The following is a 17,375-nucleotide window of genomic DNA, read 5'->3' on the forward strand; positions in this document are numbered from 1 at the left end:
CGTTCAACCCCAACCAGCGATTTCCTAACAGCAATCTCCTTAAAAATTAACGTCAAACGCGTATATATATGCAGTGCACTCCCGCTAATCCGAACCCCGGTAATCCGAACGTCCGCCTAATCCGAACACGTTTCGGTCAGCGGAGAGGAAATTTTTTAGTTCGCAAAATATATGTTAAATACGTTAAATTTAAATGGTATTAATGGTACAAAGACATTTAGAATTCCACAAAAAAATTGTATTTTATTGTAGTACTGTACTAATACAAAATTAATAAATCAGTGTTTGACATGGCCTATTAAAACTACAGATCAATACTTATACCCCAAAACAGGAACAAAAGCCATTTTTCAGAAGTAACAAACTCTGTTAATTTCTTTTGACGTAACGATGAAAATCGATTAGAAGATGCTATGTTTTGCCACCGGTTACACTCTCCCACAGCTCAGCAACCCAATATACAACATCTTTTAAGTTCACTTGTTTCATTTTCTCATGTAAAGAAAGTGAATTGGTGTTATCTTCTATCAAGGACCTAAGATATTTCTTTCTGTATGCAAGCTTGATAGACTGTAATACCCCCTGGTCCATGGGCTGTAATAACGGTGTTACATTAGGCGGTAAGAAAGCTGCCTTTATATTCCCTGATGTAAACTCGGAAACGTCTGGGTGGGATGGCGCATTGTCTATGAGGAGAATGGCGCGAGGTGGCAAATCATTTTCATTGCTGAAACGTTTCACTGCTGAGACAAATTGATTATGAAACCACTCAATGAAAAGCTGTCCGTTCATCCAAGCTTTTTTTTTTTGACTTTTGTAATGAACTGGAAGATTGTTAATGTTCATATTTTTAAAAGCGCTCTCGGCTTCGCTGATTTAATGATCATCATCGAAGGTAGCTTGTGATTTCCTGAAGCATTACTTCAAGCTATCAATGTCACTCACTCCTTATTCATTTTAAATTCTGGGGTACGTTATTCGGCTAATCCGAAATTCTAATCCGAACAGGGCTCGGTCCCAATTAGTTCGGACTAGCGGGAGTCCAGTGTATATATATTTTTTTTTTTCTTAACTACTATTTTATTTTATTTTTTTTTTACTTTTATTATTATTATTTTTTATTTTTATTTGTTTTTTTTATTTATTTATTTATTTTTAATAGGCCCTAGCCACTGAAATCCCAGGAAACTAGGTGGCAGGACCTGCCAGAGCAAATTGTTGTGATACTGGATACACCCGGCTAGCCTCCACGTGGCAGGGTATGGGCAACGTCGGGCCCCACTAGGGGCCTGGCGGCCAATAAGCCGGACAAACAATGGGCACAACAGATCACACTGCACAGACATGGCCCACACACTTTCAAGTCTCTGGCTTGACAGTGTACTGTCCTCGATACAGCGAACATACGCGGAGATGGGAGAAATCCCAGGCGCCGTCTGACACGAACATACCTTATACCTTATATCAGTTGGTCCCACTATACAGAATTTAAAAACTGTCTCATTCTAGTGTAGTCACTTTTACAAAAGAAAAAAAAAACCTTTCCCTTTATCCTTAATAGTAGTTATATATTTAATTAAATCCCACATCAATACACTGTGATCACTGCTATCTAAGTGGTTCTTTTAGCTGTAGATTCTTAATGCATGAATAATCACTGCTGATAATAGACTACTCTCTTGCTGCCTCTCTAACATGCTGCTGTAGAAAACAGTCTCCAGTAAATCCTCAAAAATCTTCTAATTTGCGCATTACTTTGGATATCCTCTTAACAGTTGTGACTTCTTGGTCTTTCAATTTGGCACATACTTCCTTTTCAATTATGATTTTAGGAGATTCTACTCAACAATTATGCCAATTGGATCAGCAATTATGCAGAGTAAGGATCCCTCTCAGCAATTAATTGCTGAGAGGGATCCTTAGTTAGAATGCCTTCCAAGTGATGCTGCTTAGAGGAGCAAATACCATACGGAGGAAGTTTCTACTACAATTCTTCCCCAATCTAAGCACACTACCAATTTTGGAGAACATCCCAACCCTTTAAGACTCTTCTGAATAAAAAAGGGTGTTATTTTACCCATTTTCTTTGCTTCTGTTGAATGCACACTAAGAAAACAAGGTACCAGAGTCAGCAGAACTTCTTTTTGATGTATTCTTATTATTGTTTTTAATTCTTCCTTTTTTTCAGGAAGGGACCTGGTAGAAATTTAATTTACCCACAGAAGTAAAGTAAGGGGATGCTTCTCACAAACTAGCAGGTACTGCAAAGGCAACTGGGACACTAGAGTTATCTAGATATTATATCCATACATTCACAAGGTCTTGACCTAGTCCCAGGATGACCTATTGGAGTAGAGTTGACCCCCAGCAAGAAGAGTTGACAGCCAAATGATCTTGATCAGGCCACCTTAGGACATATTGTCTTAGCCAAAGCAGGGATAATATCATTGTATTAAACTACCCCAGCACTAGGTTACTTTCTTTTTTCTCTCAAGTCTACAGGTTGCAACACATGTCAAGCATAACAGATTCTAGAGATGATAATCCAGAACCTATAACCCAAACAGAAATGTAGGCAGTGGTTCCAGCAGAAGCATCTGCAGTCTAGTTTCCTTACTAGAGATTTTGTTAGGCTGCTTCGTTGTTTGTTTGTTTGTTTGTTATTTGGTTTTTAGGAACATTAGCAACTAAGGCCATATTGCTCCGGGATATGCGGTGGTCATTCCCTGACCTTTCCACATCCTCCGTATTTGGTGGTGACGGGCTCGAACCCCAGTCTAATCAAGAAGCGTGTGCTACGCACTGCTGCTCCTTCCCACCTGGCTACGGAGGCGCCTTAGGCTGCTTCATATTGTGCATCAATTGTTCTGTCTTTATCTGCACCTCCTCAGTTTCTGTTTGTGCACATGAACACTTTCATGTGCCAAGAATGAAGGTGTTCAAAGCCATGAATGGGCACTGGATCCCAACTGCTAAACTGGAGGACCAGAAGTCACTGGGAAGTCCTCTCACCCTGTACTGGTGCCCACGTTGAGGAATGGAAACCAGAGTCACTATAAATATTTTTATACCTTACTGCAAATTCATTTGAAGAAGACTCTTGATATGTCTTTTTAAATTTACTCTGATATATTTTCTTGCAGTGTCTCCACAAGAATCTGAGATAGGAATTCTGTAAAGCAATGGATTGTAAGATATATTTTTTACAATTGATGCTAATCATAACCTCTACATTTTTCCTATAATTTGATAATTTTGACTAAAGCTATTACTTTTTTTTTTTTTTTTTAAATACTTATCATATCATGATTTTTTTTTGCTCAAAATTAGTCACATCAGAAAATCAAAGAGTGTTAGAACCCATATTACTTAGTACCATGTATGGGTTGAAGACTGAGAGGATGAAAAAGATACTTGTTGACAACAGATTTGAATTTTTCAGGAAACATGTGTGAAGGAGGGTTGTTCTAGAAAACAGAAATTGAAGGGATAAATGAGGAACAAGAAAAGTTGACACTGAGAGTTTGAAGTTGGACAGTAAATGGATGCTAACTGGCCACAGCATATATTTGGAATGGTCTGGGAGCAAGTGGAGAAATTTAATGCCACTTCGGAAGAACAGTGCATATGCAAGTATCAACAGAAAAGGCAGACAGCAAAAACAGAATGTCTGTGAGACAGTGAGTGGAGAGACCTTGTAAGGGATGAGTCATTACTTAACTGCCTTCTTTTGAATGGAGTCTAGAAGTCTGAGAGAGGTTATGGAGAAACCGCTCCAGATGTGGTAGGGTGGATTTGAGATTTAAACAAAGAGTAACTATTTAAAAGAAAAGCAGTGCTGAGAGTGAAAGAGAAAAACCCAGTTTTTTAGATGCAGAGGAAGCAATATTTGTGATGTGCTTACGCCAGGACATATTAGAAGTCAGGGTAATCCCTAATAGAAATATGTGATCTTGTCTAGAAACCTGACAATCATCAAAGATAAGCATAGGAACAAAAGAATCCTTTTTGTGAGATATAAGATAGGACTGAATTTTATTGGATTGAAATTAACTAAGTTATCTTTGCTCCACTGGAGAATTACCCGATGATCAGCATTTAAGAAATTGGGAGTGGTTATTTGAGAAGTTAAAGCAATGCATGTGCAGGGCAAGGTTTCTCAGACTGGAAGGTGTAAAGAGTGCTGTCATCAGTAAAACTACAAATAGGGTTTCCAGTCAATGGATGAAGATCATTAATATACAAGAGGAAATGAGGGGGAGAAAGAACTGAACCTTGGGGAACACCAGCATTAGTGGAGAAGTTAGAAAGCAGAGAGCCATCTACCATCATCCACAGTGATTGATCAGATAGAAAACAAACTAGATACCCAATTACCAAAAACAGTCAGCAATTCAGAAATACATAAGATGGAAGCTTATTTAGAAGGCTTTTATGCCAAACAAAATCGAATGCCTTTGAAATGTCAAAAGAAATTGCTTGAATTTCCCACTGAATTTATCCATAGAGGGTGAAATAAGCCAGTATGTCACCAGTGGATCGACACTGACAAATCCATTAATGAATTTCTCCATTACTTTAGAAAGAGAAGAGGTGAGTGCAATTGGACGATAACAGAATGGAAGGGATTTGTCAGTCTTTGCTGGAACTGGCTGGATGAGAGTGAATTTGCAATCAGAAGCAAAAACACCAGTGAAATAAGAGTGTGTTAAAAAGCAACACAGAATAAACTCAGGGACACAAGTTTTGAGAAAAAGTGGAGAAATGCCATCAAATAACTCAGGCATCTTGGCCTTAAACCACAAAAGACATCATGTAAGAGATGGGAGTTGCCAGAGCTTTTTTCTGGAGACTAAACATGAGTTTCACCACTACAAACCTCCAATAAGCAAAGTGGTGGTACTGCACCAATTCAAGGGCATTATCTACCACGTAATACTGCCTGGTAACACAGACTGACGAACCCAGCTCTGCCAAGCACTTCCTTATTTTTTGGCCAGTTTCCTTACTTGAAGCTTCAAGTTTAATTGATGATCTCAAATGTTAAAGTAGAGTGGTGTAAGGAGCCTGGAGAAGAGACACATCAAATATAGTGAAAATTAAATCTAATAATATTACCACAAATAAGGATTCTGCATTACTTATTTATTTATATTTTTGTTATATGTTTAATTTTAGCAGTATTTTGCCTAAATAAAGTTATATTAGATTGAGATTTCATTATATTCTGCAGTAACTTCATTGTGGCAAGTAAAAATCACCAACAATAATTATGTAAATGAAGAAGATATGCTTATCAACTTTATCTGGATTTCTCCAGAGAAACCTACCATGTGGTACTACACTAAGGGTGGTAGAAAATGAAAAAGACCTAGGTGTAATTAATGTGCAGTCAGATATGAAGTTTTCTGAGCAGTGCAGACAATCTGCAAGAGTAGCTCATGGTATCTTGTCAATGATATACAGGATTTTTTTTAAAGCAGGGATAAGGATGATTATCCCCTTCTATAATAAGTCAATGGTCAGGCCACACCTTGGGTACTGTATACAGGTCTGGAGGCCTCATTATAGGAAGGATGTAGAGCTGCTGGAATGCAAAAGAGAAGGGCAACGAGATTGGTGAATGGAACAAAGGGTTGCTATTGCCAAGAAAGGCTTAAGTTCTACAAATTGCAGCAGCTGGAGACTAGGTACCTGCGAGATGATCTGATTGAGGTGTAGAAGCCGATGAATGGGTTGAGCACACTGAATTCTGATGGGATTCTTCTGCTTGTTCAGATTACGAACCTGAGGGGCATAAATTCAAATTGAGGAGTCAGTTGTAGAATAGATGTGCAGAAATTTGCCTTTAGCCAGTCGGTGGTTAATTGCTGGAACATACTTCCATCTGTCACTGTGGAAGTTGATAGCTTAAATAAATTCAAGGAGGAACTGGACAAACACTTAGAGGAACAGATGTGTGAAATATTTTTTTTTTTTTTGGCCGATGCTACATAAGCTCATACGCTTGCTTTCTTGCAACACATGCCTCCATTACTATTACTTACTATAACTTTTAACTGCATTAAGGCACTGCGAACTGTGGAATACAGTGCCACTTCTGCCCTTGGTGGTGAACTTCAATATTTTTTGAAGAGTCACTCTCCTCCATGTCATGGACTTCCATTGTTGCATGTTTTGTTGTGTTTCCATTAAGTCTGAAATACGTTAAGGGCTTTAGCCTCAGGCTGTGAGAGATTTAGACAACGTATAAGTTAGTGCAAATGTATCACATTACTACACAGCTAAACTCTGAATTAGCAAACATATGCAAATGCGGAATCGTTTAAGTTAAATCTCATATTGTGAATACCTACACAACAAGTTGCCATGATATTGCACTACTTCAAATAAGTAATGCTTGTTACTTATTCTCAGCAGATATCACCACCCAGACGGTAGCGTTTCAGGGCTATTTGGCTCTTCTTTCGGTGGGTGGGTGGGTAGGTACCCTAAGACAATATCATGGCAACTCATTGTGAAGGTATTCACAAAATGAGATAAAACTTAAACAATGCCACCTTTGCATATGTTTGCTAATTCAGAGTTTAGCTGCGTACTAATATGATCCATTTGCACTAACTTGTACGTTTCCATTAAGTTTAAAACACCCCATACATTTTATGAAATTATGGCAAGGGTATAAAAAATTATATAAACATTTTGGTTATTAACATTTTTATAAAGGTGAATTATGAATACTGATTTAAAGCTAGTTAATAATTCCTCTGAGTATCTGGTACAAATTTTAAATGAAGCATTTTTTAAAATTGATTTTATATAAATTTAACAAATTTTATTAAAATCTGTTTATAAAAATTTAACTGATTTCTATTTTCCATTAAGGACTTCATTTCAATTGTTTATTCAAAGGAATAAAATATATTTTATACTATAATGATTTGTTCCCTTCATCATCATGCTTTCAAGGAACAGCTAGGAATAAGCTGTAGTAGTAGTGGCATGTGATGCAAGAAAGCAAATGTATGAGCTTATGAAGCATCGGCCAAAAAAAAAAAATATCATACCATTCCCTCCAAATGCCTGTCCAGTTCCTCCTTAAATTTATTCAACCTATCAACTTCCACAACGACAGATGGAAGTTTGTTCCAGCAATTAACCACCCGCTGGCTAAAGGCAAATTTCCGCACATCTATTCTACATCTGTCCTTTCATAATTTGAATTTATGCCCCTTTAGGTTCGTAATCTGAACAAGTGGAAGGATCTCATCAGAATTCAGCGTGCTGAACCCATTCAAGGCCTTATACACCTCAATCAGATCACCGCGCAGGTGCCTAGTCTCCAGCCACTACAATTTGCAGAACTTAAGCCTCTCTTGATAAGAGGATCCCTTCATTCCCCTCACCAATCTTATTGCCCTTCTCTGTACACGCTCGAGTAAATCTACATCCTACCTAAAATGAGGTCTCCAGACCTGTACGCAGTACTCAAGGCGTGGCCTGACCATTGCCTTATACAGAGGGATAATCACCTCCTTTTCCCTGCTAGCAAAATTCCTATATATCATTGACTAAACCCCATGACCTGCCCTGGCAGCCTGTCTGCATTGCTCAGAAAACTTCATATCTGCCTGCACAATTACTCCCAGGTCTTTTTCATTTTCTACCACCTTAAGTGTAGTACCAGAGTTTCTCTGGGGTTACTTCTACCCATATGCAGTACTGTGATGTCTCCTGACAGTTTCTGGTTCTTTTATACTGATATCAGTATTGGAAAAATGATGTAAGGAAGCAAGCTTATACATCAGGGAGGGGGAAAAAAAAAAAAAAAAACTCACTTTATTTGTCCAATCCTTTTTTAAATTTATACAAACTATTCACTTCCACAACTCTGTAATTTACTGTCCTGGGATTTCATGAAATATAATTTGATTATTTATTGGTAAGAATAGTATGTTTACAGTTTTTTCCCTTTTTTTTAACACTATAATATTTTGATATGTGCATAATTTTTAATCTTTGTATCAGTTTTAAATTTACATACATTTGTTAACAGCATATATGTACATAATGATGTCTGAAATGTAAGCATTTCAAATGCAATAATTTTTTAAATTTATGTATATGATTTTAGATAATGACTAGGTATAGATGCTCTGTAAATTTTTTAATACCAAAATCATCATTATTATACATTAAACATTTTATTTATTAGAATTTTCTTTTCTTTTTTTGAAAATACTTGAAGAAGTCAGGTTTTTTTGTTTGTTTAAACCCCAAACACGAGAGGTATTAGAACCTATAGTACTTAGTACCATTCTTGGGTTGGTGGTTGAGAAGACGAAAGAAGATATTTGTTGACATTGGACTTGAACTTCTGTAGACTGTAATTTTCAGGAAATACGTATGAAGGAAGGTTGTTCCAGAAAACGGCAGTTGAATAAATAAACGAGGAAGATGAAAACTTGGTTCTGTGAGTTTGATGTTGGCTGATGGCAGAACGTGTTTGGACTGTTTTGAAAGGTGGAGTGTGGAATAAAGGATTCCATTCCTACAAGAATAATTTCACTGCCACGATCTGAGCAAACGTTACATCACAAGTTTTGACAGAGTAATCCGACCAAGGAAAAGAAATCTCACAGGTCATCCTATTTTGCATTCTTGTAATGCTTTAGCATTACAAGAATGCAAAATGGGATGACATGAGATGTTTATCTCATGGCTGTGTTTATCTCAGCCATGAGATAAACGCTCCATTGGAGAAGAGACAATCGCCAAGTTGTGATCTGAGGTGCCTAAGGACAACTCACTTTGGCCGTGTACTTAGAAGAGTTGTTTGTGAGAAAAAGATCAAGTGTGTTGCTGTTAGGATTGTCTGGTATTCTGGTAGGCAAATGAACAATCTGTGCAAGGTCATGAGTAATTGCAAAAGCCTCAGCATCTTGACCAGCTGGGTCGGTGTGACTAGAAAACGGAAGCCAGCTGGAGTTGTGAACATTAAAATCACCAATGAAAATTACGTCACTGTTAGGAAAGTTGGACTGGAGAAAGTCAAGTTGCAAAGAGAGGAAGTCAAAGAACTCTAAGTGATCAGTTCAGTTAGGAGAACGGTAGAGACAACAGATGAATTTGACAAAATGAGGTAAAGAGATGTTAAGCCAAAGAAGATCGAAAAGAGAAGATTCCAAATTACCAAGTTACTGAAAGGGAATATTGGAACAGACATAGGCACAAGTACCACCTTTGAGGCAAAAGGAATCATACAGTGAATAATTTCGGCAACTGAGATGAGCAGTAGTTGAATCAACCGATAACTGAGATTCTGTCAGAAAACGTACATGGGGGTTTGGCAGACTGCAAGTGGAAATGGACATTGTTGATATTAGAACTGAGACCACATATATTTGTGAAATGAACTAGGAAGTGTTTGGGAAGTTTACATCTTTTTGCAGATAAGCTTACTCTATTAAGTTTGACAATTCATGGTGTATTCAATAGTAAAAAAAGTGGGCGAGACATGCTGTATGAAGTAATGAAATTTTTGGATATGGCGTACACATGGTAAGAATATACCCAGATCACTGACAAAAAACATGGCCTCAACAATGCCCCCCCCCCCACATACACACTACTTGGACTCCCTGCAGCCACTATCTGGCAAAGTAGAGGTAGCAAGATTCTACACTAGCTGATCCGGAAGCCTCCTAAAGAGTTACCAATAGGTTCGGTCCGGTGTACTAACTAGCGGCGGGCCTGCGAACACCGTTTTAGAGCTGTACCCTCGAAATGTAAGGAAGATTGGATCCCGCCATGATGTCCATTATAACCAAAGTCATCAGTCATACTGCATGATGGAAGAGATGGGGAAGGGTTGACCGGAACTTAGCTTTGGGGACTAAACATGGGTTCCACCACTTCAAGCATCCATTAAGCAAAGCAGTGGTATTGCATTGGTTGATGAGAGTTATCTACCACCTGGTAACGCAGAGGGGGGCATTCCTCCATGTGGTATGGGTACCACACCACAACCACTGCAACCCAAAGGTTGCAGGTCCGAATCCCACCTTGGGCTTGGATCAGAGTAAAATGCAAAAACTTTGGGAGGTGCATTATGGCCACAGAAGCCGATGCACCAACAACTAACAAAAAAAAAAAAAAAAAAAAAAAACAACAACCACTGCTTACGTTGGTTCACACCTGGGTAGTCACCCACAGTTTGCTTGTGCATGGGGGTTATACCCAGGATTACTAACAGTCCCACCATCGTGAAGGTGCAAGCAGAGAATTTGGCTGTCACAGACTGTCTGGACTTTGCTGAAACTGGGTCCACTTGACTTGAGTGTCACCTGAACATCAGTTCCATCAGTGTTTTAGACTCCCAGGTAGCGAATACAGCTTTGTTTGGCATATCTGAGAGAATGTCTGTGACAAAATCAAGGACCAGTTTCAAGCATATCAATATAACTTGTGTTATATAAGTCCATGATCACGTATTTTCAGCTTGTCAGGCTTTTCAATCATATCGATATAACTTGTGTTATATAAGTCCAAATAAGTCCATATTGTGTTATTGTGTTATATAGGTCACGTATTTTCAGCTTGCCGGGCTCTTATTCTGTTAGGTGTGGTGATAAATAAAAATAAAGAAATCATCAAAATTCCATGAAGGCTCTGATAAAACAAATTTAAGTATTCAGAAAAATTCATATTTATACCTTTACATTCTGCTGTTCTATCAAAAGCATAATTTCCCAGTCGTAAAACAGCGCCACAGTATTCACACTTGAAGCAACTACGGTGAAAGAATAGACCTTCTGCACTTAGCCTTTCCATCAGATACACTCTTTTTTGACAGAAATAACATATTTCACTTCCACCTTGCGACTGAGTTGAATGTGAATGGGAACTCTAAAAGGTTCAAGAAATACACCACAAACATACTGCATTACATAAAACTTGGAAATTGCAAAAATAAATATAATAATAATTATAATAATTCAGACAAAGTATTTTACTTTCAATAAAAGAAAAAGATACTAACTTTAATCAAAGAATGAAAATTATCATGAAATTAGCTGCCATCCTAGCAGAATGTTCCCCCATGAAACTAAAGGGACCATGCTGGTAGTATAGCAACTCCATAGCAAAACACATTTTGTGTCACTCAGCTTGTAAGATTAAATTCCATGACAAGCGTGTAATGCAACATTGGTAGCTACATTTTAAGAGGACCTACCACAAAACATAAGTTAACTTTAGTTTAAATTGAATTTAGATAGAGATTTTGTAGGTATCGGTAGGGGTAACAAATCCACGTGTGGATAGGTTTTGCAGCTCCCGCAAACGAAAGTTTTTAATTATACTTACCCTTTTTATTGACTTAATTGTTAGATTAAATTATTTTCTATAAGTAGATTATAGACCTAGTCAAACTCCGTGGTATTTTGAATTTAGATAGCGCGATTTGGAAAGAAAATAATACCTCATGTCTAGATTAACTGTTTTTAACTTGCAGCCATTGTTATACGATATAACGTGTGCTATCGTAAGGTTTAAAGGAAAACTAGATAGTGAGTATAGTAGTATCAATAATCAGTAAAATTTATTAATCTTATTAAATTTCATTGTCAATTGAACTGTAGCTACCTAGTTATTACAAACATAACATCATAAATTAATACATATAAGTTGACAGGGGATAAGAAAGTCATATAACGTAACTCGGAGATAATATTAGATACCGAAATACATATATATAGTGTTATAACTGCATTGGGATATAGGTTTAGGTTATATTTTGTATTGAAATTTTATTGAACTTGAATAGAAATCATGACTCAGACCAGAGCAACAAAGCAAAAGGCTCAAACTAGTGGAAGTGCTGTGGCTCAGGGGAGAACTGAGGGGAGCGGTTGTCCTCTGAATCACAGTCTATTGAAACGTAGTGCTTGTTTGTTGTTTGTGGAGAAATCAGGAATGGGACATGATATTGCCAAGGAGAATGTCTGTGTGTACGCAATGTAAGGAGTGCGAGGAAATCGGGCACCAACTCGGCATTGTTATGGGCTTATATGAGAGCTTGAAGGACAGGGTGTTTGCCCTCGAACGATTTAAATTGAGGGCCCATCAAGCTCTCAGCTGCCCACATCAATGCCAGAGCTTGCACTTGAACATCACGCAACACAGCGGCAACCCCCAAGGCAAAATGCGCTGGTCCCAAAGGAACTAGTTATTGTAGGTGACTCTATTGTCAGGGAAACGGGGAACATACTTTGTAAAAAGGACCAGCTTTTGCTTTGTTTGGTTTTTAGGAGCATTAGCAACTAAGGCAATATTGCTCCGGGAAATAAGGTGGTCTTTCCCTGACATTTCCGCATCTTCCGTATTTGGTGGTGACGGGCTCGAACCCCGGTCTAATCAAGAAGCGTTGCTACGCACTGCTGCTCCTTCCCACCTGGCTACGGAGGCACCGCAAAAAGGACCAGCACCAGGGTATGTCTGCCAGGGTAAAAGGTTGATGTTGTAGGGCAGATATCATCCTTTAAGGGCACAAAGGGTGATATTGTTGTACACACTGGCACTAATGATATTAAGAGTAGGAGACTGGCAGAATTATTTAACAAGTACAAGACAATGCTGAAAAAAAAAAAAAAAAAAAGCAGTGAGTTAGGGTTGAATTTGAAAGTGTCTGCAATTCTGCCCAGACACGATAGGAGGGAGTATATGATGAGAGCCTCGTCAATCAATTCGGCCCTGGAGAGAGATAGTGCAAGGCTCAAGGGGTAGAATTTTTCTCAGCCTGGTCGTGCTTGATAACAGGAGAGACTGCTTCTACAGGGATGGGATACACTTAAATAGAAAGGGTGCAAGAATATTTGCTGATGCTATCGAGGCAGAGTTAGGTGGGTCGGAAAACTGCTAGCTTGAGGAGATACACAGACTAATAGATTAACAGTAGCCGCTGGCAGAGGTAAAAGTGATTCTTGCCCTACTTCTATTGAAATGCAATTGAGCAGCAGCAGCCTGGAAAGCAAGGCAAAGGGATTTCCAGGACTGCTGCGAGTCATAGTGGAACAAGTAAATACATGGGCTGTGTTAGGGTAGAATCAGGTGCATGTATACTTGTACATACACCAATGCTAGAGGTATAGTTAATAAATTCGATGAGCTTGAAGTGCTAGTCAAGACATCAAAGGCAGATATTGTTGGGATATCAGAGACATAAGCAGTGCGGAACTGAAATTTGTGGAGTACAATGTGTACAGAAAGGATAGACAGGACAGGAAGGGAGGAAGGGTTATGCTGTTAGTGAAGAAACACAAAATCTAAGGAAGTGCATCCAATTGATGTTGGTGGACAATGCAATGTTGAGTCTGTTTGGTGTGACATAAGCACAGGGAAAGGAAAAATGAGAGTAGGTGTGATATAGGCCTAATGAATCTGATGAGTATAATGAGCAATTGTGCAGAGAAATACAGTGGGCCAGTAAATTAGAGTGTCTTATAATGGGGGATTTTAATTTCTCGAATACTGACTGAAATTTGTGGGTTGGTCACTCACACACTAGCAAGGCTTTTGTGGATTTATTGCATGGTTGTTTTCTACAGCAGCATGTTTTGGAGGCAACTAGAGGGAGTAATACTCTTCATCTGATTATCAGTAATGATTCATCATACATCAAGAATCTGCAGAAAAAGGAACCACTAGGTGGCAGTGATCACAGTCTGCTGAAGTGGGATTTACTCAAAGAGGTAACTACATTAAGGGTAAAGGGAAGGGTTTTTGCTTTTTTAGAGTTGACTACAGTGGTCTGAGACAGTATTTATATTCTATACGGTGGGACTAACTGATGATGTTACCAACAGCAAATTCAAAATGGGAAAAATTCAAAGAAATAATCTTGGAAGCTACTAGGCTTTTCATACCAACTAAGAAATATCGTTCAAGGTTTAGGCCTAAATGGATGTCAGATGAACTAATTAGACATTTTGCAGAGAAGAAAAATGAGAAGAAGAAACAGGTGACACAGAAGCCTATGATAGATATAAGCTGGTCTGTAACCAAGTCACAATGGAGGTTAGGGAGGCAGAGGCACATTGCAAGAAATTTTTGGCAAAGGATGCAAAGAAAAACAGCAAAGAGTTCTTTACCTATGTAAACTCTAAACGACAGGGGATGAATCAGATTGGTCCACTTGATATCGATTCTTCAACTGTTGACGATCCTGTTCAGGTATCTAACAAACTAAATGAGTATTTTGCATCTACATTCACACATATGGAGTTATTCAGGGAGGGGAATGCCAGAGGTGAAATAAACTCTGGCAGTAAGCTAGATAATCTTGTAATAATTGAGAGTAAAGTGGAAGAGAAATTGTTGAAGATAAACACAAGAAAGGCACCTGGATGGATGGAATCTATCCAGTTATATTAAAGGAGGCGGCAAAGGAAGTAAGCAAACCCTTAGCCATAATTATGAGAGCTTTCATGGATTGGAGATGTGCAAATGTAACCCAAATCCACAAAGGAGGATTAAAGGGAGACACAGGTAATTACAGACCTGATAGTTTAACTTCTGTTCCAGGGAAATTAATTGAGGCACTGGTTAAAGAAGCACTGCAGGATCATCTAGACAAGACTTCAGTTATAGCTCGGATACAGCGTGGGTTTGTTAAGAGGAAGTCGTGTCTGACTCATTTGATTGGATACTATGATATAATCACAAAGGAACTGGATGCAAAGAATAACTTTGATAACGTATATTTGGATCTTAGAAAAGCCTTTGATACTGCTGCACAAATTGGAGCAGTGTGGCATTGGAGGAAATTGCTGCTATGGATAAAGGTATGGTTGAGTGGGAGACAGAGAGTGGTAATCAATGGACCCTGCTCTTCGTGGACTAATGTTATTAGTGGAGTCCCTCAGTGTTCAGTATTGGGTCCATTGTTGTTTTTTGTATTTATAAATGATATTGATGATGGTATATCAGGCTTAATGTCCAAGTTTGCAGACGATACGAAGGTTGGTAGGGTTGTTAATGACACTAATGACAGTACACTGCTGCAACAGGATCTAGAAAATTTGAGCAGATGGGCTGAGAGGTGGCAAATGAAGTTTAACATTGACAAATGTAAAGTACTACATATGTGAAGCAGTAATCCCAGAGTAACGTATCAAGTCTGTGGTTTTTTTTTTTTTTTTTTTTTTTAGGAGCATTAGCAACTAAGGCCATATTGCTCCGAGATATGCGGTGGTCAGTCCCTGACCTTTCCGCGTCCTCCGTATTTGGTGGTGACGGGCTCGAACCCCGGTCTAATCAAGAAGCGTGTGCTACGCACTGCTGCTCCTTCCCACCTGGCTACGGAGGCGCCCAAGTCTGTGGTACCACCCTGACAGTGGTAGAGAATGAAAAGGACCTGGGGGTAATTGTGCAGGCAGATATGAAGTTTTCTGAGCAGTGCAGACGGTCTGCAAGAGTAACTCATGGTGTAACTCATGTCAATGATATACAGGAATTTTTCTAGCATGGATAAGGAGGTGATTATCCCCTTGTATAAGGCAATGATCAGGCCACACCTTGAGTATTCAGGTCTGGAGGTCTCATTTTAAGAAGGATGTAGAGCTGTTGGAACGAGTATAGAGAAGGGCAACAAGATTAGTGAATGGAACAAATTGTTGCTCTTACGAAGAAAGGCTTAAATTTTGCAAATTACGGTGTCTGGAGACTAGGCACCTACGAGGTGATCTGATTGAGGTGTATGAAGTCTTGAATGGTTTCAGCATGCTCAATGCGGATGGGATTCTTCCTCTTGCTCAGAATAATCGCCTGAGAGGGCATAAATTCAAATTGAGGAAAGACGGTTGTAGGACAGACGTGCGGAAGTTTGCCTTTAGCCAGCAGGTGGCTGATTGATGGAACCAACTTCCATATGTCGTAGAAGTTGATTGCTTAAACAGATTCAAGGCAGAACTTTACAAACATTTGGAGCGAGTGGATGGGTGAAATAAGGGCTTTTTTTTTTTTTTTTTTTTGGCTGATGCTATATAAGCTTGCTTTCTTGCATCATGTGTCTTTGCTAATTCTAATTTGCAATTTGGATAAGACATGTAAAAATAAGGCTGTATAGAGAAAGAGTAACAGTGTAATGTGTAAGAAAAGCCATTTGTTAAGTCTTCAAAAGTCCACTTACATTGCGGCAATGAGTTGAATATGCCTCAAACAGTAGTCTGGTGTATTCTCTTCTGTGGAAGAATTTACTTTTGAAATGTTTACACATTAAGAGGTTTTCTGTGATTTAGTCATGAAATTTTTTGATGACAAAACCCATTTCTTATTTGAGCAGAAAAGTCAGCAGCACATTCAGTAGTGAGCTGAAAATCCCTACAAAATGATTTAAAATGAGTAGGACTTCCACATAATAAACACGTTTTATGCTACTTCACATGAGAAAATGTACAGCTTTTATTTGTAAATTTTTAGGCATTTTTGTTATGGAATTTTTTTTGTATGATAGGTAGTCAATGGGAATATTTACTTGTAAATGTTAAATAACTTGTTTGTGAATATTTTGCTTATTTCACCTTCCATACTTCCTCATATCAGATACCAACCAGTTTCTTCTGTCATGCTAGAGACTCTGCTTCTTTTATTTTCTCATTTTGAATTCAGAAACATTTTTCTAAATAAGATCTCAGCACCATCTACAATAGTTGTAGAAGGATTATTTTCTAACAAAAGTGACGAGTAAAAACAGTGGTTTTAAAGCATTTAAATCAACATTTCTTCTTGCGACAAATATACAGTGCATAAATTCATGCCTTTTTTTTTTCTGCTTAACAAACATAATTATGGATTAGTTGTTGAAATTTCATAACACAAGGGCTACTAGGACCAACATGTGCCTGTAAGAAATTTCTATATCCATTTCAATTAATGAATGGTTAATCTATCAAAGAGCTGCTATTATTTAAAGATGACTAAGATATATAAAGCGTACACCTAAGTTTGCTTTGTCAACAAGAGCATTAGAAGAGTTGCTGTTTTACCAGTGATCTGAAGGAGACAGTACAGATGGCTGAAAATGATGGACAGCCAATCAATCAGAATGTGCCCTATGTAATTTATATCTGATACACAAAGAAAATTTGGAGGATCTTGTGTATAAGAAAGGCATGTCAAAACACAGTCTTGCCAGGCAAAACTTCTCTCGCTGATTCGTCTTTAAACTGGAATTCCATAGACAGATTTTTTTCTATTTTACAGAGTTTATTGCACACTAGATCTTGTCAAAGTTTGCTAAGTGTACTTGGTATGAAAGACATCATAAATGTCTGGATCTGTATTTTTTGCAGCTGAATCTGCATGATCATTTTCAA

At 38.2% G+C, this 17,375-nt stretch overlaps 1 protein-coding gene across 1 annotated transcript in view; it reads right to left on the reverse strand.

Moving 5' to 3' along the window:
- Positions 1-17,375, reverse strand: part of Mical (Molecule interacting with CasL) — a 624,164-nt gene that overhangs the window by 221,985 nt on the left and 384,804 nt on the right. Inside the window, exon 17 of the mRNA XM_090389022.1 lies at positions 10,716-10,908. Within this exon, the coding sequence (XP_090245148.1) occupies positions 10,716-10,908 (193 nt within the window). The remainder of the gene's footprint in view (positions 1-10,715; positions 10,909-17,375) is intronic.

This window comes from Mastigoproctus giganteus, chromosome 14 (assembly GCF_048544385.1).
Source record: "Mastigoproctus giganteus isolate SK-2022 chromosome 14, ASM4854438v1, whole genome shotgun sequence".
NCBI lineage: Eukaryota > Metazoa > Arthropoda > Arachnida > Uropygi > Thelyphonidae > Mastigoproctus > Mastigoproctus giganteus.